At 46.6% G+C, this 26,861-nt stretch overlaps 1 protein-coding gene across 1 annotated transcript in view; it reads right to left on the bottom strand.

Moving 5' to 3' along the window:
* LOC138282915 (nmrA-like family domain-containing protein 1) overlaps positions 1–22,315 on the bottom strand; it is a 172,916-nt gene extending 150,601 nt beyond the window's left edge. Inside the window, exon 1 of the mRNA XM_069220941.1 lies at positions 22,100–22,315. Coding sequence (XP_069077042.1) covers positions 22,100–22,139 — 40 coding nt within the window. The 5' untranslated portion in view covers positions 22,140–22,315. The remainder of the gene's footprint in view (positions 1–22,099) is intronic.
* Between the last annotated feature and the right edge of the window lie 4,546 nt (positions 22,316–26,861).

The following is a 26,861-nucleotide window of genomic DNA, read 5'->3' as shown; positions in this document are numbered from 1 at the left end:
ACACTATATAGTCATTAGTCCTTCAAGGGAAGCAGGCTACCGCTTGTCATAGCTGTGCACAGAGCATTACATTGCACTAGGGCTGGCTTGCATGAATTTCAAATAAAAACTACAGAAAATAGCTGTCAATGACTAATTGCCCCAGCGAAACCAGTGCGGCCACTGGCCTCACAACTGCATGAATGGGAGGGCCGGTGGGACTGTTGATGGGGGTGGGGGGTTTATTTTTTCATTACAAGAGATTTCACAAGCACAGACCAAGAAGCCGTACAGGCGAAAGCTAAATAAAAACAAGCATTGGCACAGCCTATAGGTCTCGCCTATACAAAAGCTATTGGCTTTGGCAATGTGTTTTGCCATGTTGTACACCAGTTTGGCTGCTGTGTAGCATGGCTAAAAGTTAGCGGCGTGGTGTGGGGGAGTAGAGTGGTGTAGAGTGGATTTGTTGGAGTCCCATAGAGTGGAATAGAGTGTGGTAGACTTGAGAAGAGGGGTGTAGAATTCAGTGGTTTAATGGCAGAGAGTGTTGTAGAGTGGAATGGGGTGGAGTTGTTTGGAGTGGATTGAGGTAATGAGGTGGATTGGATTGGAGTAGAGTGAGGTGGATTTGAGTAGAATGGGGTGGATTGGACTGGGGTAGAGAGGGATGGATTGGTGTGGGGTGGAATGAAATGGGGTGAGGTGGATTGGATTGGGATGGATTTGAGGGGGGTGTAATAGATTGGATGGGGTGGGTGATTTGGATAGGAGTGATGGGGCTGGGGTGGGGTGGACTGGATTGGACTTGGGAATTGGAGTGGGGTGGATTAAATTGGACTGAAGTGGGGTGGATTGGATTGGGGTGGGGTGTATTCGATTCACTGGATTGGATGGGGTGAATTGGACTGGAGTAGGGTGGATTGGGTTGGCATGGAGTGGACTGGAGTGGGGTGGGTGGATTGGAGTGGGGTGTTCTGGATACGATTGGGGTGGATTAGATTGGGGTGGATTGGAGCGAGGTGGATTGGAGTGGGGTGGATTGCATTGAGGTCAGGTGGATTGGAGTTGGGTGGATGGATTAGATTGGAGTGAGATGGACTGAACTGGGTTAGATTGGGGTAGGGTGGATTGTAGTAGGATGGATTGGATTGGGGTGGATTGAATTGGACTGGATTGGAGTGAGTGGATTGAACTGGAATGGGGTGTGGTGGATTGGGGTAGAGTGAGGTGGATTGAAGTGGGGTAGAGTGGACTAAAATGGGGTGGCCTGGAGGGGTAGGGTGGGGTGTATTGGATTGGGTTGACGTGTAGTGGGGTGGATCAGAATAGGGTGGGGAGGACTGGACTGAGTGGGGTGAATTGGATCGGGGTGGGGTGGATTGATTTGAGTGGAGTGGGGAGGATTGGATTGAGTGGGGTGAATTGAATGGGATGGATTAGGGTGGTTTGGAGTGGATTAGGGTGGGTGGAGTGGATTAAGTGTGGTGGATTGAGTGGGGTGGATTGGAAAGGGGTTGGGTAGATTGGATTGGGGTGATTGGGGTGGGTGGATAGGAGTGGGGTGGAGTGAAGTGAAGCAGGGTGAAGTGGGGTGGGGTGAGGTGCAACGGAGTGGAGTGGAGTGGATTGGATGGGGTAGAGTGGAGTGGATTGGATGGGGTGGATTAGGGTGGATTGGATTGGAGTGAGGTGGATTGGATTGGAGTGAGTGGATCTAATTGAAGTGGGTGGATTGGGTTGGTGTGAGTGGATTAATTGGACATTGGTAGACTGGTTTGGAGTGGGGTGGATTGGACTGGAGTAGGGTGGATTAATGTGGACTGGATTGGACTATAGTGGGTGGATTAAAGGGGATTATATTGCAGTGGGATGGATTGGGATGGTGTGGGTGGATTGGAGTGAGGTGGATTGGGTAGCAGTGGACTTGATAGGAGTGGGGTGGATTTGAGTGGGTGGATTGGGTTGGAGTGGTGTGGGTTGTATTGCAATAGGGGGGGTTGGATTGGATTGAGATGGTTTGGAAAGGGGAAGATTGTTTTGGATTGCAGTGTGGCAGACTGGAGTGGGGCAGATTGTTTTGGATTGGGCAGATTGGAGTGGGGCAGATTGGATTGGAGTGGGGCACAATGTTTCCGATAAAAGTGGGGCATATTGTTTTGGTTTGGATTGGGACATATTGTTTTGGATTGGAGTGGGGCAGATTTGAGTGGGGCGGATTGTAGCGGGACAGATTGTTTTTGGATTGGAGTGGGGCAGATTGTTGTGGATTAAAGTGGGGCAGATTGTATTTAGGGTGGATAGCAGTGGGGTGGATTGAATTGGAGTGGGGTGGATGTGACTGGGTTGGTGTGGATGGATTGGATGGAAGTGGGGTGAATTTGGATTGGGGTCTGGTGAATTGGATTGGGGCATATTGTTTGGACTGGAGTGTAGCAGATTGGAGTGGGTGGATCAAAGTGGGGCAGATATTTTTGGACTGCAGTGGGGCAGTTTGTTTTGGATTGGAGTGCAGCAGATTGCAGTGGGGCAGATTGTGTTGGATTGGGCAGATTGGAGTGGGACAAATTGTTTTGGCTTGGAGTGGGGCAGACTGTTTTGGAATGGAGTGGGGTACATGGGAGTCGGGCATATTGTTTTGGATTGGAATGGGCATATTGTTTTGGATTGGAATGGGACAGATTGGAGTGGGGTGGATTTGAGTCGGACAGATTGTTTTGGATTGGAATGGGGTAGATTGTAGTGGAGCGCATTGGAGTGGGGCAGATTGTTTTGGATTAAAGTTGACAGATTGGAGTGTGGTGGATTGGAGTGTGGTGGACTGGAGTGGGCCAGACTGTTTTGAATTGCAGTGGGGCAGACTGGAGTGGGGCAAATTGTTTTGGATTGAAGTGCAGCAGATTGCAGTGGGGCAGATTGTTTTGGATTGGGCAGATTGGAGTGGGGCAGATTCATTTGAATTGGAGTGGGGAGGTCTGTTTCGGGTTGGAGTGGGGAAGATTGCAGTAGGGTAGATGGGAGTGGGGCATATTGGTTTGGATTGAAAAGGGGCATATTGTTTTGGATTGGTTTGGGGTAGATTGTTTTGCATAGGAGTGAGGCAGATTATTTTGGAGTAGTGTAAATTGCTTTGGATTGGAGTGGGGCAGATTAGATTGGGGTGGGTTGGGAAGATTGGAGTGGGGTGGGTTGGAGTGGATTGGTGTGGGGAAAATTGGTGTGGGGTGAAGTGGGGTGAATTGTATTGAGGCGGATTGGGAGGTATACTGCACGATTATGAGTTAAAGCATTAGTTCAGAAATTGCACATAACAAAGAAACAATGTCTCTTTTCAATATTTAGAACAACATAATTGTCATCTTTTAAGAACAGCGTCCACGATCAAAAACAAAGAAAACATGAGTGCAAAGTGAGAAAGCACAACTTGGCAAAATAAAAGAAAGTTAGCTATGAAAAATAAAACTTTACAATTTTGTTTGTCTTGCTGGGTGCGTTTTTGACAGTCTCACGGCTGTTTGCAGGGCACTAGAAGTTAAAAAGAGCAAAATAGTACCTCAATCACGTCAGGAGCAGTGGATGGGCATTGATTAACTTGAAACAATCAGTGCTTGGTCCCTACTCCACTCAGAGGAACGGAAATAATGCCAGGCCTGCAGTGATGAATTATGAGGCTGTAAAGCAGTCCCACACAAGCGAACAAATAGTAAGCGACAGGCGGGCTCGAAGCCCTTTACTATACACAACGAATCTCTTGCAAGTAAGACACATGCGCTAGCACATGCACTTGCAGGCTCAACCCTAAAAAAGTGGCCTCTTTTGTTTCTTTTCTGCCAGGTCTTCTCTATGGCTATAGTTTCACGTTCTAAGCTATCACTGCACTTTCAGCATTCTCAAAACCAGTAAGTGGCCTTTGATGGAAGCTTAGATTTTTCTGAAACCGGAGATGCTCTGTTTAGGCAATGGGGTAATTTGAACTTTACATTTATTTTTACCCTGTGTGCCTCGTTAAATCATTTTCCAGGTTGCTAGTGAGCTAACAATTAAAACAATCCAGTGAACAAATTAAAGTGTGCTTGTCCAACTAATCCTTCCTGTTGGACATGACTCTGCTGAGGGAATTTTCCTGAAATGTTTTGCTTTTTTTCTCCCAGTCTTTGCTGACTCTCTGTGCGTGACCTTAGGACTCTGGGCACCTCCCCACAGTCTGGTAGTGGGTACCTATGATAGGAAGCGGCAGGTAGGGTCATGGTTGAGGTGCTGCACCCAGGAGGGCCCTGTGAAACAGGTATACCACATACCCGGTGTGGGTACGGCCCTGGCTGCTAGGGGGACGTACACTGGATGTGCAACCCCCTGAAGGACCCTGTTAACCATGTTCTAGGCCTATGTAAGAGGCCTGCAGGGGCGCTAGTGCGCCTGTGCTCAGGGTGGCAGTCCTGATGCAAGAGACAACTCTGAGCCGCCTTACGCCTTCCCTGGGGGTCCCCAATGGCAGGGCTGGTGGTAGGTGGAAGGCAAAGCTGGTATACAAGGGTGTACTCTGTCCGGGCAGCACCCACATGTGGTTGTCCCATACCTAAAGGGGGGGAACTGGACGGCCATGTCCATAAGGGTTGGCCAGTCCTCTACTAGTGGCTGTGGGCCATTAGCTCTGTCCCCCTGTATGGACAGGGAAAGTGCATGCGCATGTCCTCACGTGGAGAGGAGGTGGTGCTGACCAACATGTTTGGGTCCCACCCTGGCAGAGCCCAGGGTGTGCACAGAGTCCATGGAGCCTTCAGAGGTACTGAGCCTGGCATACCAGGCCATTGGGTGCACACTTACATGATGGAGGATTTCAGGTATGTTCCACCTAGCACAGCTTACCAATAGGGGCACCCTTGTCAAGGGGCGCTGGATCATATAGTACGCCAGGCCCAGGGGGGCTCTCCATGCCCATTTGCACGTGGGAGTTCATATATATGAGAGTTTGGCACAGCTGGCCTTGAGATGTCTACTTGCGCCAGGGGGTAATTTAATTAAATCAGAACTTGCCAGTGTGTGCATACTTTCACACAGGTGTGGCCATATGTGAGTGGCGACTAGAATCACTTGCCTGGGTGTGACATTTTCACTGTGGTGGTTTTCCTATGTAGGTACGGGAGCTGGCATCACTTGTGAGGGTGTGCATATTTGGGCACGGGTACCTTGATACAGTAACTGAGCCTGACAGAGCAGGCCAGTACTGGTGCTCGTGTACCTTTGCAGTGGATTTAACAAAAGTGCCCCACATGCCCTGTCGGGCATGGGTGGGGGTCAGGGTATATGTGCCCAGGGAGTTTGGAACACCTATACGTGTTTGCAGTACCTATGAGCGCTGCTCTACCCATAAGGTGACATGGGAGAGTGAGTCGTGTTAAGTCTGGCCGCAATAATGGATTGCAGGGGAGCAGCCTCATGATGTTTAGTATTGTTGGACTCAAGATGACAAATCCCGTCTGATGGTAAAGGTTGTTTTGTCATCGATGACCTAGAAATGCCACTTCTAGGAAGTGGGCCTTTCGAGGTTCTGAAGTGGTTCTGGTGTCTTATAAATTAGGCTTCCTTCTACAAGTCACGGGGGTTTGGCACATCTGTGCATTCCCCAGGCGACTGCTGTAAAACTTGGGCATCCAGAACGGCAGATCCCTGCAATTTGGGGCCTGGATAGATAGATTGGGGGAGAGGTTTTTGACACTTGGCCTCGGAGCCAGAGCATGGCCCCACTAAAGATGAAGATCTGCGTTCCACAGCTAAAGGGCAGACAGGGAGGAAATGTAGGGGAGACATCTGTGTTTCAATGGTGAACCCTTTAAACCACCCCCAGCTTCAAAGGAATCAGCTAGTATAACTAGGGGTGCTCAACTTCTGCAAGCCAGAGAAACCTTTACGGAGGCGCAGGACCGGTGCTGCTGGACCGAGTGGGAACATTGCCAGAGGAATCTGTTGTGCCCAGGAGGACACCGGTCCAAGGAGGGGATCTGTGCTCCCTTCATGCCTAGAGACTGGGCTGGGGCTGATTGCCTGCTGCTATGTAGCATCCCGAAGGGTAACTCTCCAAGGGCGGGTTAGCTTGCCCCCTGTTCTCTGAGGAGGTCTCAGGGACATCAAAGACCTCCTGAGAGGGACTTACATTGACAACCGGTAATATCTGGAGAGCGGTGCCGTCTGCTGTGTCTACATCGTATGATGGATTTCACCTGTCAGCAGCGGTTTTAGCGTGGCCTCAGTATTGTGTTGGGAGACCGGAATTGCCTGGTGCGGAGCTTGCAAAGGACTGCCCGCACTTCAGGTGAGTGGCCCTTCATCATGGGGACCACTGCACGCTGAAACATCTTGTTGGTGTGAACAGGATCACCCGGTGCGGGACTCCGTGGGGCCAGCTATTGTTGACTGTTGCATTTCTCTTGCGTGAGCCTCAGCTGCATGCTCATTGCATGCGGAGCCCTGTTCATTGGTTGCAACCCTCGGAGGTGGGGGTGCAACCTAAGTTGTGCTGTCCATGGCCTCCTTCAGCACGGCTGGACTCGCGTTGAAGTGTGTGACCGGGAGTCTGGTGCGACTTCAAGTAATTGTGTACTAGACAGTGTGCCTCAATCTAGAGAGGTAGAGAAACCAAGTTCCGAGTGTGACCAAATACTCTAGTGCGGCACAAGTCATTGTGTGCCAGACGAGGTGCCTCCCAGATCGGTGCAGGATTTACATCCGTTGTGGGGGAGTCCAGGAGTGCCTGGTGCAGTTCAAGCACAGGTTATATAGTGATTGTAATCACCCACCCTTGTTAGAAGTGGAGGGTTCTGCCTGGCTATGGTCTTGCCTCATCCAACCAGAATGTGCTGCCTCCAAAACTTCCTTTCTTTATTGGTATGGTGTTTGTTACATGCCCTTGATATTGTTTGGTTTTGATTTGTTTAATTGAAATTGAAGTGATTAGAGAAGAATCCTCTGTGCACCAGTTTACACGTGGCCGTGCAGTTTTGCACTCTGTTGAGGGCTTCATTACCGTGGCCCATGTTTTTGTTTGGCAGGCAGGGGCCGTGCTAGAAATGGGCACACAGCTCCCTGCGAGGTGCCTGTCAGTGAAGAATAAAGGAATGCAGCTCGTGGGCTGATAAGTCTGAGTTTTTCCACTTGGCTGCTCAGCACGTAATGCATGGCCCCAGGGTGTTAGGGCTGAGGCTAGAATAGTTTAATTAGGTTGGACTTTGACAAATGCCTGCAAAATGATCTACTCTGATGGAGTGCTAGAGTACAAACTAAAAAAAGTACCTCTGCAGGCGTGCATTCACAGACAGGAAGCAGTACTTGGTCCAAGCTCCACGGCCGGGACACACACAAAGCCCCTGGAGGAAGCCCTAGGAAGAAGCCAGAGAGAGAAGGAGGCACTGTCCAATAAGAAGCAAGGAAACAATGGTGTTGTGGGAGCCATCCAATAGTAAATAAAGGTAAGTAATAGGAGGGCTCTAAGCCCCTTTTAAGGTTTGTTTTTATTCCAAGAGATTTAGCAAGCACAGCACAGGTGCTGTACAGGTGATACCTAAAAAGGAGACAATTCTGCCTTGTCCTTGACTTCCTTCACACTCAACAAATCATATACACATGGGGGCCGCCCCCCCCTTACGCCTCATTTTTGAATGGCAAGGCCGATCAACGCAGATTTCTTCTCTAAAACGAGCAAAGACTTGCTTCAAATTCCGGATGAGCCATTCGAAGGGAAGTGTCACTGAGGGACATCAGCGGCCCTGGAACCCGCCCAGTTGTCCACAGATGCCAGAGTCATGAAACTGATCCAGAGCTGGGCACAGGCCCAATGGGGCTGTTACAGAACCAGGGAAGGAGCCAACCTCGAGAATCTGCAGAACCCGGCACCGCAGGCCAGTGAGTGTGCATGTGTGAGGGTGTGCACGAATGAGCATGTGTGCATGAGGAGTGAGACTCAGTTAGTGTATGTCTGTGAGTGTGTAGCAGTGATTGCGAGAACGCGAATACGAACGAGAGTGAGTGACAGTGAATGACAGGATGTGAGTGTGGACAGCAGAGTAAGCGAGGTAGTGTAAGTATCAGTTACAATTAGAGGGAGTGAGAGAGGAAGAGTGAATGAGTATGTGTTTGAGTGTCTGAGAGTGTGAGAACCAGTGAAAGAGTAAGAGGGCGTGAGTGTGAGACAGTGAGTGTGGTTGTGTGTGTAAGAGAGGAGTGTGGATCAACTGCAGTATGTGAGAGTGAGTGTGTTTGATTGTACAAATGTATGTGAATGAGAGTGAGTGAAAGTGAATGAGAATCAATGAGAGGGAATGAAAATCAGTGAGCCTGTAAGTGTTGAATGGAGTGAATGAGAGTTAGTGAAAGTAAGTAGAGTGTGAAGGAGTAAGTGAGGAGGAGAGAGTGTGATGCAGTGAGTGAGTATGAGTAAATCAGCGAAGGGGAGTGAGAGAAAGTGTGGAAGAATGAGTGTGGGTGAGTGTCTTTGTGAGCGAATGAGAATCAATGAGTGAGAGTGTCAGCAACAGTGACAGCGTGTGAGTATATTTGTGTGAATGAGTACGAGTGAGTTACAGGTAGAATGAGTGACAGTAAATTAGGGAGTATGAATGTGAGTGAGATAGGATGAATGAGTGAGGGGACTAAACAAAAATGTGTGTATATATATATATGTATACATGTGTGTGTATATATATATATATATATATATATATATATATATATATATATATATCATAGCTTGCAAGTTTGCCACTGGCTATGGAATACTAGAGGCAATGAGTGACTGATGGAGGTACCTACGGCAACTTGCTGACACTGGCATGTTACAAGTAATACGTGTAAGGGAGGGCACCGATGCAAAATGTAAGCCCTGACAATAAAGGGAGTAATTTTTGGAAGATGGGGGCATCCATGGCAGAATGCTGGTGCTGGCATATTAGAGGTAATTACTGCGTGAGGGAGGGCAACCATGGCATATCGTGAGATGGAGGCACTTATGATAAAATGCTGGCTTGACATACTAGAGGTATTCCTGACATACGGAGGACCCATAAAATGTGGGCACATGATTGCAAAACTCAGGTTCTGGCATATTGTGTGTAAGTCTTGACATAAAGAGGGTCACATCACTAAAAGCTATTAACGGCACAGTGGAGGAAATGCTTATCATATGGGGACCCCACAGCAAAATTTGCAAAAATGAGGTTAAGTCTTAGGCGGTATTAGGCTTCTCTGGCACACCACAGGATATTTTATTGGTGCCTTTTCAGAGCCTGTAGGTTTTTAGCATGTTTATATGGAAAATGTACTTTAAAATCGACTATGTGAACCCATAGTTTTCAGAATATGCCCGAACGCTGTAACTCGTGGGGCGCATTATGCCCACCACCCTCAAATACCATCAGCTTCTATTCTTGGAGGCATGCATCTCAAGCCACTGCAGAGCTGTGAGAGAGTTGTTGGTAAATATCTATCTGTTCAGGGAGCTCTGTTTCACCTCTTCACAGAATGTACTCGCAGGTTCCCCAAAGATCACACAGGTTCTGGAAGCCTGTGGGGTGAGCAGCGCTATACTATTCACAGCGCTTGCGAGGGACCTTGTGAATTCACAAACATGTCTACAAAATCTACTATCTGGTTTACATACGTTTTAATGGCTGACTATCCAAATGTATATATTAACATAGATGTCTGGAAAAAGCACTCTCTTGAGTGTGACAGGACTCACGGGCACCTCTGCAGGAGCTATGCTGGCCCTTCCCATTCACTGCATGCAAGAGGCCCTCCATTTTGATTCCTGACCTTTCACATTTCAACTTGCCTGACTTTCCCAAGAGCACACATTGCAGCTGTGCAGCGCTGATTAAGTGTAAGCCTCGCGGTTCAAAGATGCCAGGGGGTCCCACTGTTGGTGAAATAGCAGAAGGAAGGAGAAACTGAAAGGAGGTAACGCATTGGGAAGGAGGTCTTCGGCATCTTTCGTATGAGGTCATCTTCATCACCACCGTCATCCTCCTCCGCGAGGGCCCCAGGAGGTGAGGTTATCACATTCACTGTAGAAACTCTACACTGACGCTTCTTAAGAGACGCCTTACCAGGAGTCAGCGCGCTATACTTTGGAAGGCTGCTGAAGGCACTAGAACATGCAGGCACCCGAAGGCCAAAGGGATGTCTTTCCTGGAGCATGGAGCCAGAAGGGGTAGGCAGGGTGTACAAAAGAGTAGGGTGTCAAGCAGTGCTTTAAATGGGCAGGTACTGTCCGGTACGGAGTACCTGCACTCCTTCAATGTGAATGGGAGAGCACCTGCACTTCTCAGCACTGATGCAATACATTTAATGGGTAGAGTACCTGCACTTCTCAGCACTGGTGCAATACATTTAATGGGAGAGTACCTGCACTTCTCAGCACTGGTGCAATACATTTAATGGGAGAGTACCTGCACTTCTCAGCACTGATGCAATACATTGAATGGGTAGAGTACCTGCACTTCTCAGCACTGATGCAATACATTCAATGGGAGAGTACCTGCACTTCTCAGTACTGGTGCAATACATTTAATGGGAGAGTACCTGCACTTCTCAGCACTGGTGCAATACATTTAATGGGCAGAGCACCTGCACTTCTCAGCACTGCTGCAGTACATTTAATGGGTAGAGTACCTGCACTTCTAAGCACTGGTGCAATACATTTAATGGGTAGAGCACCAGCACTTCTCAGCACTGGTGCAATACATTTAATGGGTAGAGTACCTGCACTTCTCAGCATTTAATGGGAGACTGCCTGCACTTTTCAGCACTGGTGCAATACATTTAATGGGTAGAGTACCTGCACTTCTCAGCACTGGTGCAATACATTTAATAGGTAGAGCGCCTGCACTTCTCAGCACTGATGCAATACATTTAATGGGTAGAGTACCTGCACTTCTCAGCATTTAATGGGAGACTGCCTGCACTTTTCAGCACTGGTGCAATACATTAAATGGGTAGAGTACCTGCACTTCTCAGCACTGGTGCAATACATTTAATAGGTAGAGCGCCTGCACTTCTCAGCACTGGTGTAATACATTTAATGGGTAGAGTACCTGCACTTCTCAGCACTGCTGCAATACATTTAATGGGTAGAGTACCTGCACTTCTAAGCACTGACGCAATACATTTAAAGGGAGAGTACCTGCACTTCTAAGCACTGATGCAATACATTCATTGGGAGAGTACTGGCACTTCTCAGCACTGATGCAATACATTTAATGGGTAGAGTACCTGCACTTCTAAGCACTGATGCAATACATTTAATAGGTAGAGCGCCTGCACTTCTCAGCACTGCTGCAATACATTTAATGGGAGAGTACCTGCACTTCTCAGCAATGCTGCAATACATTTAATGGGTAGAGTACCTGCACTTCTCAGCACTGGTGCAATACATTTAATAGGTAGAGCGCCTGCACTTCTCAGCACTGCTGCAATACATTTAATGGGTAGAGCGCCTGCACTTCTCAGCACTGATGCAATACAGTTAATGGGTAGAACACCTGCACTTCTCTGCACTGCTGCAATACATTTAATGGGTAGAGTACCTGCACTTCTCAGCACTGATGCAATACATTTAATGGGTAGAGTACCGGCACTTCTCAGCACTGGTGCAATACAGTTAATGGGTAGAGCGCCTGCACCTCTCAGCACTAGTGCAATATATTTAATGGGTAGAGCTCCTGCACTTATCAGCACTGCTGCAATACATTTAATGGGAAGAGTACCTGCACTTCACAGCACTGATGCAATACATTTAATGGAGAGTAACTGCACTTCTCAGCACTGCTGCAATACATTTATTGGGTAGAGTACCTGCACCTCTCAGCTCTGCTGCAATACATTTAATGGGAGAGTACCTGCACTTCTCAGCACTGATGCAATACATTTAATGGGAGAGTACCTCCACTTCTCAGCACTGGTGCAATACATTTAATGGGTAGAGTACCTGCACTTCTCAGCACTGGTGCAATACATTTCATGGGTAGAGCACCAGCACTTCTCAGCACTGCTGCAATACATTTAATGGGAGAGTACCTGCACTTCTCAGCACTGCTGCAATACATTTAATGGGTAGAGTACCTGAACTTCTCAGCACTGCTGCAATACATTTAATGGGAGAGTACCTGCACTTCCCAGCATTGATTCAATACATTTAATGGGAGAGTACCTGCACTTCTCAGCAATGCTGCAATAAATTTAATGGGAGAGTACCTGCACTTCTCAGCACTGATGCAATACAGTTAATGGGTAGAGCGCCTGCACCTCTCAGCACTAGTGCAATATATTTAATGGGTAGAGCACCTGCACTTCTCAGCACTGGTGCAATACATTTAATGGGAGAGTACCTGCACTTATCAGCACTGGTGCAATACATTTAATGGGAGAGTACTTGCAATTCTAAGCACTGATGCAATACATTTAATGGGTAGAGCACCTGCACTTATCAGCACTGCTGCAATACATTTAATGGGAAGAGTACCTGCACTTCTCAGCACTGCTGCAATACATTTAATGGGTAGAGCGCCTGCACTTCTCATCTCAGCACAGGTGCAATACATTTAATGGGAGAGTACCTGCACTTCTCAGCACTGATGCAATACATTTAATGGGTAGAGAACCTGCACCTCTCAGCACTGGTGCAATATATTTAATGGGAGAGTACCTGCACTTCTAAGCACTGATGCAATACATTTAATGGGAGAGTACCTGCACTTATCAGAACTGATGCAATACATTTAATGGGTAAAGCAAATGCACTTCCCAGCACTGCTGCAATACATTTAATGGGACAATGCCTGCACTTCTCAGCACTGATGCAATACATTTAATGGGTAAAGCAAATGCACTTCCCAGCACTGCTGCAATACATTTAATGGGACAATGCCTGCACTTCTCAGCACTGATGCAATACATTTAATGGGTAGAGTACCAGCACAGTAGCAAAGAGGTACTCCAAACAGTGAGTACCTGCAGGTCTTTATTTCCATTATGAGCACTGGTGTCAAGCCAATGTCAACTTTGGGAGGGCCGAGTCCAAATCTCCTGAATGTGTGTTTGAACTGGGTAGCTTAGCCAGAGCTGATCCTGTGAGTCTGAGGAAGCAGGCAAGACCTCAGAGCTTCATCATCACTTACCAGTGGCGGCCAGCAGCAAATGAAAGTGGTGGGTGAATATGTAACCCAGTGACAGGCACTAGTAGTACAGAAACACAGCACTGCCCCGTGACCAGCGCCAAAGCTCTCCATCGAGGTCCGTTTTACACAGTGTGTATGATGAGCCACTACTGAGAGCTCTGAAGTTGAGGCTCAAGGCACTGCGGGTTTCTCAGTGAGTTACTTTAAATTAAAATACAGAAATAAAGATTTACTTACCCATCTCAGCACTCGGTTGCTCCTCCAGCACAGGCAGCAAGCTGCAAAAGCCTCATCCAAGTCCCCTCTACCAATCCTGGCACTGCTCTCATGCTGTCACGAGTGCAGTTACCTTGCAGGCACTAGGGTCATGATTTGAAATATTGCTATAGTTTACTACTAAACCGGCAGTCACAAGTGCAGGTATCTTCAAGCCACTAGGGTCACGATTTTAATGGTGCAGCAGGTGCAGTGACACCGGGGCCAAAAGTTGTCATATTTACTCTAAACACCAAGTATTACAATATTTTACTACTAAACAGGCAGTTACAAGTGTGATTACCTTGCAATTAAAAGGGGCGTGATTCGAATGTGCAGCAGGTGCAGTGGCACTCTACTAACTGCACATTACTGTACTCTAATACAATGTCCTATTAAATAAGGTACCAATTACGAGTCTGGAACCCTGGGATATTAATTCAACATACATCACAACACAAACAACTATTAACGGTTTATCAAATTTAGAACAAACTTAATTATAAGCTTTTTCTAATATTTATAATCCAGTTTGTAAGATAGAATGCAAAAGAAAAAACAAAGGCAAATCCTATTGGCTTTGCCAATGCTTGTTTTAATTGATGGCATGGCCTTTCTATCTTTATTTTAATTATCAGTAAGGGATCATTAAGACATCTGCAGAACATGTTTTAAAGTGCTTTATTCTTATAATTAATGTTAGGGGAAAAATACTGACATTGGGTGATTGTCCTACTTTTTGTACCGGACAACATATTAAAATACTGATCATGCCAGTAACAAACATGCGCGGTAGCAACCCTATTTGGGTGTAACCCCTGGATTACAAAACCAAATGACCTCTCGGGTACAGTTGAGCATACATGACAACAGACCAGATTCAGGCGAGACTCCTACTTTTTGTTAACCAACAATGGCTCTAGTTTAGAAGTCTTTTGCCTAAAATATCCTTTGCTTCAATGTATTTAATCTAAAATAAAGTCCCCGATCCCACTTTCTAGTTTGAAAATGTTGGCACGTATGACTGAGGTGGATCAGCCACTAAAAGCTCAAGAGTAACCGGGCTCTGGCTCGGCTTGAGGCCCTGTTGGAACCTCGAGCCCATAACGAGCCGAGTTTTCATAGGAAGCGATGTGGCCTCCTGGCTCCAGCTGCTGGTCATGCAACATGGGGAACCAGGTTCAAATCCCAGCTCAGCATCTTGTGAACCCTGCCAAATCTCCTGTTGCCATAATAAAAGGTGTACCTAGTCTGTGTCTGTTGTCGAGTGCCTTTATCTCCTTGGGCATGGTTAGCACTATGTAAAACTGACAAACATAAACTATGGATTCTGACAATCACCCACACTACTGTAATCTCATCCTCCAAGAATTAAGCTAAAGCATTAACCTGTGATGTCAGAAAGAGGCTCCCAGCCGGTGGCTGAAGTGCACAGTGTGAAACTGGAAAACCTGGGCTAAACCCCGGCTTCCCTGCTTGACCAGACTGAATGATCCCAGGCTACTTGTGTTCAGTGTCACCTCTGAGAGCACCTTCAAGTACCTGACTTCCAGGTGTCTGCTTTACAGATTTATTAGCCTATAAAGTTCCCCCATCTATAAGAATCCAGGCCACATGCAGGTTACACAAGGCAAATGGCCTTGGCAGGAATGTTTCTCAGTGCTTGTTTAAAAACTATCACTTTTAATGTATACCTCGTAAAGGTAAGATTTAATCTGATGGACTAAGGTAAAATGTCTTCCGTATGTTAAAGAAACACAGTTTTTGGATTTTTGAAGGGACTTCACCTTATGTATCACTTATGTATACTGCATGATTCACGTGCCAAATACTTCAAGGCCTGGCTCGTGCAAGACTCTTAGGGCCAGAAACGGCCCTAGGCTTGGCTTGGCTCAGCTCACCCTGTTCACTTGCTGGCTCGCCCACCCGTGCTCTGTAGCGGGCAACAGATGCTTCTGCAGTCCAACATGATTCCAGCCTCTGCTTCACAGTACGGGAAGCCGAAGGGATTATGTGTTCAAATGTGGGTTCAATTTAAGGGGTCTGGGAGTGCAGGAATATGGAGGAATTAAGAGATTGGAACAGGCTTGGCGAAAGCCTTGCAAGAAAGAGCTCACAGCAGCGAGTGCAGGCGAAGCCTAAGAATGGATTGGTGCCAGCGTGTGCCAACAACGAGGCAAAGAGGCCACAAGGGGTGTGCCACGGATAAACTAAAACATGTCAGAGAAATAAACTGAGTTCAAGGAGGAGGGGAGTTAATGAACTGGGTGGGATGGATAAACTAGAAAAAACGTGCTTGGGGCGTCAAGGCAAGAACTGTTGCATTTAAGGGGCTACAAAAAAATCACAAAAGAGCTCACGCTGTAGAATAGGGGACTCTGCAGTCCAGGCGATGGAAGAAAGTCAACCATTGGCAAAGTCAATAGGTCTGGGTTTAAAGGAATGTTGTATGGTAATCTGAAGCATTACAAGTAAATAACATTTAATTGGATATGTATTTGTGTACAGGAAAACAACTGTAGAATAATATTGGTTATGGTTAGAAGATGAAGTGATAGTGGAACCTTCAAGCCAGACCTAAACATCTATGTAAGTTAATGACTGCCCAACTCCCATCTGTGATGCTGCCAGAGGAAAAAACGCATACATTTTCTAGTAATCAGAACACTTTAATAGCTTTAACATGTCATGCGTGTGCTAAAAGTTGAAGCTCAGACTGCTTGATAAATAAACAGAATGATCACAGCTGGTGGAGGGCAGGCACTTTTTTGTGGAAGCAACTTCTGCCCAATCAAAACAAGTACTACTGGCTCCCAACATGTGGGTGGAGCCAAAGCCGCTCTAGCGATGCTCACATAATTGTTTGCCCACAGCTGAGCTGTCAAGCCAGATCATAAAAAGAGGATTAGAAAGGCGTTATCAAAGATGAGGAAAATCAAAGGATTAGACGGTAGCCGGGGAGAGTCTAAGATATCTGACTCACCGTGCCAGGAGCCATAAAAGTGGTTGTTTCCACGGAGCTTAGTGTGTATATATGGAGTGGTGTCACACATTCTGCTTGTTTTTTTTTTGTAATTACGAACGATGTGTTAGAACGCTACCCCGAGCCATTGCCAGTGATTAGGCTTATTACAAGCATTTCTCCCATCACCTTTTGTGTGTTTGATGTGCCGCTGGGTATTACAGGAATTTTTTTGCCAGGTGCTGAGTGTATGTGTGCTTACGTGAAGTGCAACGCATGAAGGGTGAAATGTGCAACATGCACATGGTGAGTGTGTGCTGGCAGTGTTTGTGTTTGCAAATGGCACACCGTGTACACTGTAGAAAAGTTTCAGTGCTAAACAGTTTGCACAAAATTGAATATGTGTTTTGAATGTGTGTGTACTTGTAATGGTACAGTGCATGTGATTGACAGTGCTGGACAGTACGTGTGCTGTGAATGTACACTAAGTAAGTGTGCCTGCATTGGTACATTAAATGGAGGACGCTGGGTTCCATTTTGGGAAGCCCAGGCCTGTCTGGTGAAGACACGAGCAGGAGAGGGATCCCCCAGACAGATGTGTATTGCTGCATTCCTGTGGTCTGGGTGTGACACACCAGAGAAAGGGGCCATCCCTTTACACTTCAAAAGGTTGCTCTTTGATTTAGTGATACATCAGAAGGAAGGGGCCTGGACACATCTCAGGAAGAATTTCTCTATCTTTAAATCAAATGACTGCATTTACCATGATGCATAGGGGCTATTTTATGCTGGAGTGTGAGGCAGTGTGCTCCCTTTTTCTGTGTGTCTAATTGACGGCTCCCGTGAGCCTACGAGCTGACGAGCTCTGGTGATGCACCTGTTCGCCTACTGAGTGGTACAAAAACCTGTGAAGACATTCGGCGGCACTTCAAGCAACCCCTTCAGATATATTTTCTCTCTGCTGATGACGGCCAAAAGCCAGAAACACGTGTCCAGAGATACAGCACTTGCTGCACCTACTTAAGGTGAAAGACTTTTTGAAAAATTTCTCTATCTTTAAATCAAATGACTGCATATACCATGATGCATAGGGGCTATTTTATGCTGGAGTGTGAGGCAGTGTGCTCCCTTTTTCTGTGTGTCTAATTGACGGCTCCCGTGAGCCTACGAGCTGACGAGCTCTGGTGATGCACCTGTTCGCCTACTGAGTGGTACAAAAACCTGTGAAGACATTCGGCGGCACTTCAAGCAACCCCTTCAGATATATTTTCTCTCTGCTGATGACGGCCAAAAGCCAGAAACACGTGTCCAGAGATACAGCACTTGCTGCACCTACTTAAGGTGAAAGACTTTTTGAAAAATTTCTCTATCTTTAAATCAAATGACTGCATTTACCATGATGCATAGGGGCTATTTTATGCTGGAGTGTGAGGCAGTGTGCTCCCTTTTTCTGTGTGTCTAATTGCCGGCTCCCGTGAGCCTACGAGCTGACGAGCTCTGGTGATGCACCTGTTCGCCTACTGAGTGGTACAAAAACCTGTGAAGACATTCGGCGGCACTTCAAGCAACCCCTTCAGATATATTTTCTCTCTGCTGATGACGGCCAAAAGCCAGAAACACGTGTCCAGAGATACAGCACTTGCTGCACCTACTTAAGGTGAAAGACTTTTTGAAAAATTTCTCTATCTTTAAATCAAATGACTGCATTTACCATGATGCATAGGGGCTATTTTATGCTGGAGTGTGAGGCAGTGTGCTCCCTTTTTCTGTGTGTCTAATTGACGGCTCCCGTGAGCCTACGAGCTGACGAGCTCTGGTGATGCACCTGTTCGCCTACTGAGTGGTACAAAAACCTGTGAAGACATTCGGCGGCACTTCAAGCAACCCCTTCAGATATATTTTCTCTCTGCTGATGACGGCCAAAAGCCAGAAACACGTGTCCAGAGATACAGCACTTGCTGCACCTACTTAAGGTGAAAGACTTTTTGAAAAATTTCTCTATCTTTAAATCAAATGACTGCATTTACCATGATGCATAGGGGCTATTTTATGCTGGAGTGTGAGGCAGTGTGCTCCCTTTTTCTGTGTGTCTAATTGACGGCTCCCGTGAGCCTACGAGCTGACGAGCTCTGGTGATGCACCTGTTCGCCTACTGAGTGGTACAAAAACCTGTGAAGACATTCGGCGGCACTTCAAGCAACCCCTTCAGATATATTTTCTCTCTGCTGATGACGGCCAAAAGCCAGAAACACGTGTCCAGAGATACAGCACTTGCTGCACCTACTTAAGGTGAAAGACTTTTTGAAAAATTTCTCTATCTTTAAATCAAATGACTGCATTTACCATGATGCATAGGGGCTATTTTATGCTGGAGTGTGAGGCAGTGTGCTCCCTTTTTCTGTGTGTCTAATTGACGGCTCCCGTGAGCCTACGAGCTGACGAGCTCTGGTGATGCACCTGTTCGCCTACTGAGTGGTACAAAAACCTGTGAAGACATTCGGCGGCACTTCAAGCAACCCCTTCAGATATATTTTCTCTCTGCTGATGACGGCCAAAAGCCAGAAACACGTGTCCAGAGATACAGCACTTGCTGCACCTACTTAAGGTGAAAGACTTTTTGAAAAATTTCTCTATCTTTAAATCAAATGACTGCATTTACCATGATGCATAGGGGCTATTTTATGCTGGAGTGTGAGGCAGTGTGCTCCCTTTTTCTGTACATCTCAGGAAGGTGATGGGGCTGATAAGGGAATCGTAAAGAGTAGGGTTGGGAGGCCTGGTTTTAACCTTTTGATGTACATAGCACTGTGGCTGACATCCAGGTGTGAACTATAGTCACTTCCATGAATTGTGTTGTGGACAATGAGCTTCGGAGTCACGTCTGATGTGCCAGGCATCCTTTCAAGGGGGAAGAAGAAACACAGAAGTGGACACATGACATGAAGCAGAACCCCAACATAGAACTTCAAAGACTCAGAACCTAAGTCTGTAAATGGACTATAAGAAGAGAAGGCTGACAAGAGGGGCGGCTCCCCCATTGGGGCGTAGGAGCGTTGCTGCCCCGCCAGCAGCGAGAGCTGCAAAACCTTTACAAGAAAACAATAATAAACACTTTATTATTGTTTCCTTGTAAAGAGGCGGGCCACGGGGGTGACGAGCAGTGAGGGGGAGTGGACATCACTCCCCCTCATAGCGTGTGTGTTGGCTGGCTGTCGCGGGCCGGCCAAACACACAGGCACAGTAGGCTCTCTCTAGTCCAGCAACACAGTTGCCGGGCTGGAGAGAGCCTGCACAGGCTCCCAGTCTGCCCGGGGCCGCCCTGGCTAGGCGCTCCAGCCAATTATAAAGCTGCTCTGAGCAGCGTCAGGATTGGCTGCAGGGCAGGCTGGGAGCCTATGCCCGCTGAGAAGAAGCAGATGGAGCGGTGCGGCGGCGAGCAAGGTAAGTATTTATTTATGTATTTATTTTTATTTCATTTTTATTCCCACACGCCGCCCATTCCGTGCGCCGCGAGCCACGAGTGGTTGACACCCCAAACTTTGTCATCTGCCAAGCAGCCAGATGGGCTGTGTGAGAAGGGGAAGCCCTACCTGTGGCCAGGACTGGCGGCAAAGACCTGCTAGTCTCCGTGCTGGGTGAGGAGACATTACGCAGGGGAAAACCAAGATCACCTGGCTTGCAGCACCAGCGCCTGCCTGCTTTGCAAGACTTGTGTGCCCTGTGAGGAAGAAGAGAGCACTGGAGGAAGGTAGGGTCAGTGGGGAGCCCTACGGGGAGGACTCCCTGAGTGAGGTGCAAGGAGAATGGCTGTGCTTGTGTGGCAGGAGAGGGCCGCTGTGATCTCACCCGTGTGAAGAGAGCCTTGAGAGAAGTGCTAGGCCCGCATGGCAACCCGTATGCCAGAGGGGGCCACCATTTTGGGCCAGGAGTGTGAGAATTGGTCCGCTGAAAATTAGCTACACCTTAGGGAGGGAAATCGCACCAGAAGAGTTTCCCTTATCGTGACTAATGCAGGAACCACGTATGCCAGAAGGGCCCAGTAGACTTGGTGCTAATGACGGTGCAGCATCAAAGACACTTTTGATTAACAATTAAGGAGTCAAAGGGGGACTTTCGAGTACAGCCTACTAGTCTGCATTCCCTTGATGCAACCATCAGGGAATGGGGAATAACCTGGAACTTGCTACAAGGTAGCGGGTTGGACAGGGATTTACCTGACAACTAGCTGAGCTCTCTCCTCAAGGAGAGGGTGTTATTGCATATGCGCATTGTTATTCCTTTGCATGCATATGAAATAAAATAATTATATTTCTTATAAAAAAGTATTGGAATGAACATTCATTTATTGTTTGTATTGTGTGAATCATGAGTTGTGTCCACTTACCTGCATCTATGCTTCATGCTGTCCTCGCACCCCCACCCCCTCCCAAGGGCGCCTTTGACTGCTCGTCCACAGCTACCACTGAGAAGCAAGTGCAGAAGGGGGACTTGGTCCAGTTAGTCAGAGCCCATAGTAGGCCGGGCCCGGCACATTAGCAATAAAAGATCTCAATCACCACATTTAGGCCTAGGTAGCTCCTGCATGCCCTGTGACCCTCTGAAATGGGTTCTGACAGGCAGCTACTAACAGGGCCACTTGAATTATGCGGCAGGGGAAAAGCAAATTATGTGGCAGGGTTGATAAAAAATATGCTGCGTAATGCTGCACATTTTATGATGGCATTACGTCATTATTTTGTCATACTTACATTTGTTAATATCTGGGCATTGGTCGCACTTATTTGTTCCAGTTTAACACTTAAATATAGCAAGAAGCAACAGAAAGGTGACCAGTCCAGCTTTGCGTAGGGCCTTCCACTGCGCAGCAACACGCGAGGCTGAGTTTTTAGTAACTTTTGAACCATTTGAGTTAGAAACCCATTTTTTTATTACAATCTGCAGATTATTTATCAGATGGTGGATTATGTGGAAAATGCGGCAAATCTATGCTTATGCCAAACTGTGGCCGCACAATGGCATAATTCCAGAGGCCCTGGCTACTACTAATGTGTGCCATTTACAATGCTATTTCTCTTTAAACGTCAAACGCCTTTCAGATTTGACATTGAAACCTGCGCACCTTTAATCAAAGCGCGTATCTGAACAAACTTCAAGGCGCTGTTTCTGGTATTTCCCAACATATTCCTCTGGGGCAGAACCACCAGCTGCCACCTACAAAGATATATCCCGTCCCCCCCAGTTATTACCATTTGCACTCCACTGCACTTTGATTTATTGTGAATGTTCCCAATCCTTCCTTACGAGTTTCCAGAAATTCAAGGTAAATGTGAACTTCAGTGGTTGAAACCCTCTAATCCCCTCTTAATATATATTCACACAGATTATGTCCGCATGTTAAACGCATGAGTCGATGTATAATGATGAAATTAGATGCAGGAAAGACTAATGAGGGAGGGCAAGACAGAGATAGTGTTTAAAAACTGGCTTCTGGCTTCCCAGAATACACCGCAAATTGCATCTCAGATTAACCGAAAGCTTTTTAAAAAAGTTAAAAACCTAAACATTGAACTTTATCTTTCTAACTGTATGTGATGGGGCCAGGTTTCCAAAGTATATACTCTCGGGATGGACACAGGACCACCCCCCTCACCCCACCAAGTGTTCGCTCTGAAGTTTCTGACACGTTTCTGCTCCGGTCCCTCCAGCTGCACCTGCTCAGGTGCTCGTCTCGGCCTCTTACCTGTCGCCCCGAACACTGTGATCAGCTTCCTGCTCGCCATCGCGCCTGCGCCACCCTGACCGACCCCTCGGGAGAGTGAAAGCCAGAGAGCTGCGCCAGTCACCGCTGCCCTCCCCGCCTGTGCCAGGATCAGATCTAGTTCTGGTGTCTATAAGGCCCTGACGGGGCTTGTCTCAGAGCCTCCCCGTGTCCCGACTCTGGCACCAGCGAGGGAGCCCAGCCCCTCCCCCACTCCTGCCTGATAGCTAGCGTCGCGTGAGATCACGGTGCAGCGCTACCCAAGCCCCAGGCCTCAGGCACAGTGCACCGGGGAAGCAAGTCCTGGCTTTCCTCCAGAGCAAGTTGTGTGCTCCTTGGCAGATCTCCTTATGTCCCCCTACCTTCGTTACCTTACATTATACATCAAAAAGCGAGGGAGGGCCTAGAAGTAATTATGTCCGTAGTGTGCAATACAAAATGTAGGGCCACTGGAATGATGCGGCAATGGAGGTGCAAATTATGTGGCAGGACTGACTAAATTATGCGGTATGAGAAGAAAAAAAATAAGAGAAATGTTATTCGATGATGGGCCAATTATGATGCATGTTCTGTGGCCTTATAATAAAGATATTTTCCACAAATTGATGCAGAAGGGACCAAATAGAATATGCAAAGGTGCCTTAAGAAATTAAATTATTTGCATTCACCAGATCCTCTACAAAATGTAATCGCCTAGCAATTATCGATTTTGTCTTGCACGGAAGTATATAAATATAATGTTATTAAGAGTGTCTTTTCTACCAGCAGAGTAAAAACAAATTGAGGGAAACATACAATTCTCGTCCAAAAAACAAGCCCATGTGCACCGCTTCTTGTAATAAAAGGCGCGGCTCTTTAATTCAGCAGTTATAATCCCGGTTATTCCCCAAAACCTATCGTCTGTTTCGGGTTCAGCCTGTATTTGCATGTCATTATAGGGAACCTCAAATCCAGGCCTTTCCTATGGTCGGTGCACTCTGGCCTCCGAGATATTTCAATGTCACCCCAAAGGTAGGGTGACCACCTGGCACTGAGGCAAATTCTGGACAGGACTGTAAAAAATTCAGGACAATGGGTCAAAAATCAGGACAAAAATTCAGGACAAAGGGTCAAAATTCAGGACAAAAATTCAAGAACAAACATCAGTTTTACAGACACACGCAAGAGAGGCCATGTCTCACTATGTTGTCAGTACATTTATTTACTCTTTTTTAACATAGCACTATTTATTCACTGCAGACCTTTTGTGATTGCCTCCTGGTGTGCTACATTCATGTGTCACATTACGTCCTTGTTCAGTAGTAAATTAATGCCCTTCACAGCAAGGCCATCACCCCTACCCAAATCTACCCGATCTTTCCTGAAGAGAAAGTAACAGCAACATTTTGATTATGTTTCTGAACATTTCAAAACCCCTGGCAAACAGTTTGGGAAACATTAAGGTAATTAACCTTATGCTAGTTTAAACAAATTGAACAAAAACATCTGGCTTACCCCAACCGCCCATGGACTTTCAACCTAATTTTTTTAAAGAGGCAGGGCAGATGGTGTGGGTGACAGTCTCACACCTAATGACAGGATGTGATGTACCCATAACTTGTCTGTAGTTTCACTGCACTAGAGTGTATGTTTGGGACTCTACATTTATCTCAGAAATGGGAGCCCGGACTGCCAATCAAAGATAATAAAAGAGGAGGATGAAATCGAGATCAAATGGGAGATCCACGGCAAGTAATTCAAAGGGTTGTTGCTAACAACTGGATACATAAAGAAGAGAAGAACAAGGTGGGACAATTCCTAAAATCAGACAAGATGGGTCCACCAAGACTATTCGAAGGTATTGGGTACCTGGGGAGTTGTCTGCGCACAGGAGCGAAACAGAAGGGGCACTGTCAAGTGGTTGAACAATCAACACCCATCCACCTTGGCAAACTCTTCTGGTGCAATGGTCCGCTGTTAGTGCTTGTGAAGGGTGAGCAGGGGCCAGACCTCTTGCAAGGTTGTGCAAGGCAATTGCCCACTTAGTCCATGTCTTTATATGGTTTTGAAATTGAGCAAAAGCCAAACTAGAGATCTGGGTTATCCCTAAGTGTCAAGTACACATAGAATCTTCAAAGTATTTGGGATGTAAATTGCACAAACAAAATTTACAAATTTTAAAATGTAATTAGTGTTTCTTTAACATATGGCACTGTTTTCGCCTTCATACACAATTAGATCTCAGATTGAACTGGGAACCAGTTACCTTTTGATACCTAGTGATTAATATCTACCATTTACTTTCCTTTCTCTGACTTCAAAGTGAGAGGATTTATGCGTCAATCTTGCTGGATACTGGGGTTAGGAAAGAGTTTTTTCTATCACAGGACAACATTTAAATAGACTTCAGAATATATCAGAATTAGAAGTACAAATCAAGCACATTTTTGTTAATTCTGAACTGTGCTGGAAACAAATACCTTTACATGATTAAAACAAATCATTGCATTAGGTGATGCAATTTCCACACATCATCGTCTGTGCACAATATAGTTTGATTTGAAAAACTGTATATCTGTGCAAATGTAATGGTTATTTCAATCAAAAATGTGTTGTCTGTGATGGCAGTGTGTTACCACACCATGCATACTCCACTCCACTCTGCTCTGCAGCACTCCACACCGCTGCACCCTACTCTGTATCACTCCACTTAACGCCACTCCATGCCACTGCACTCTTCTCCATTCGGAACCACTCCACATTATGCCACTGCTCTCTATGCTACTTCACACTATGCCTCTCTACTCTGTACCACTCTACTCTAAGCCACTGCACTTTACGCCTCTCTACACCACTGCACTCTGCTTGTCTGCACGCAATACCACTCCAGTCTAGGCAACACCAGTCTAATCCGCACAACTCCACTCTCTGCCACTCTGCAACGCTGCACTGTACGCCACTGCACTCTAAGCTAATACACTCAATGCTAATGCACTTTACTCTGTAACACTCAACTCTATGCCCCTGCACTCTACATCAATACACTGTACATCATTCTAATCTACTCTGCACCCCTGCACTCTATGCCACGGCACTCTACACTACCTTACTCTATGCCATCACACTCTATGCCACTTTATGCAACTCCACTCTAACCTGCACTTCTCCACTCTAAGCCACCTCACTCTACTGGTAAATAATCTACTTTATGACACTGCACTCTGTGCCACTGCATTCTATGCCACTGCACTCTACCCTGCACCTCTCCACTCTATGCAACAGCACTCTACTCTGAAACAATCTATTCTACGCCACTGTACTCTATACAACTCTGACCACTGCACTCTAGTTCAATGCACTCTACACCACTGCAAGCTGACACTCTGCAACACTGCTCTGGCCACCACTATACTCTACACCACTCTGCTCTGTACTACTGCATTTTGCACCAATATACTCTATTCCACTGCATTCTATGCCACTCTACTCTGCCCAATGCCACTCTATGCAACTGCACTCTACACCAGTGCACTCTAAACAACTGCACTGCACTTTACTCTTTACCACTGTACTCTATGCCACTGTTCTCTGTACCACTCTACACCACTGCACTGACACTCTACTCTGCAACTCTGCACTCTACACCACTGTACTCTATGCCACTGCACTCTAGGCACTATACTCTACTCTACACCACTCTACAATACTCCACTCTGCACCACTCTACACCACTACACTCTATGCCACGAGTCTACTCTGCACTCTGACACTGCACCACTCTGCATTACTGCACTCTCTGCTACTCTGTTGTATGCCACTCTACTCCACTGCACTCTATGTAACTCTACCCCATGCCACTCTATGCCACTGCACTCTGCGCCAATGCACTCTAAACAACTGCACTGTACGCCACTGCCCTCTACTCTGTACCACTGTAGTCTACGCCACTGCTCTGTGCCACTCTACTCCACACAACATCACTGCACTGACACTCTACTCTGCAGTGTTGCACTCTGCACCACCGTACTATACACCAATGTACTATGTACTACTGCATTCTACGCCACTGCACTTTATGCCACTCTACTCTGCATCACTCCACTCTACAGCACTTTGCCCTACTCTGCACCACTCTACACTACACCACTGCACTCCCTGCAACGTGAGTCTACTCTGCAATCTATGCCACTGCACCACTCTACACTACTGCTCTCTCTGCCACTCTATTGTATGCCACTCTAAACCACTGCACTCTACGCTAACGCACTCTAAACAACTGCACTGTACCCCACTGCACTGTACTTTGCACCACTAGGCTCTACGCCACTGCTCCTATGCTACTCTACTCCACTCCACACCACTATGCCACTAGCTTTAAGCCATGCTGAACAGCAGCTACTCTGGTGCATAACATGGCTAATGGCTAAAACACACTAGCAAAGCCAATAACTCTTTCGTAGATGAGACCTATTGCTTTGCCAATGTTTGTTAGTACTATGAGGTACCGAAGTACCTGAAAAAACTGTAAAAAATACAATTACATCATAATAAAGTCTGCTACAAAATGCGCAAATACATTTCGGTTAAATAAAAAAAAAAGTGCTTCTCAAATACAGATTTGAATAATATAAAGTTTATACCTAGTGCTAAAAAAATGTATAACACTACATTAAAACCACACACTCCACAGCTCACCTTGGAACACCATTACAATACCTCTCTGAAAGAAATATCTTTGCCACCAGAAAACTTCAAGTGACTCCTT

This window comes from Pleurodeles waltl, chromosome 2_2 (genome assembly GCF_031143425.1).
Source record: "Pleurodeles waltl isolate 20211129_DDA chromosome 2_2, aPleWal1.hap1.20221129, whole genome shotgun sequence".
Taxonomy (NCBI): domain Eukaryota; kingdom Metazoa; phylum Chordata; class Amphibia; order Caudata; family Salamandridae; genus Pleurodeles; species Pleurodeles waltl.
Note: the sequence above shows the minus strand (reverse complement) of the source record. Positions and strands in the feature narration are given on the sequence as shown.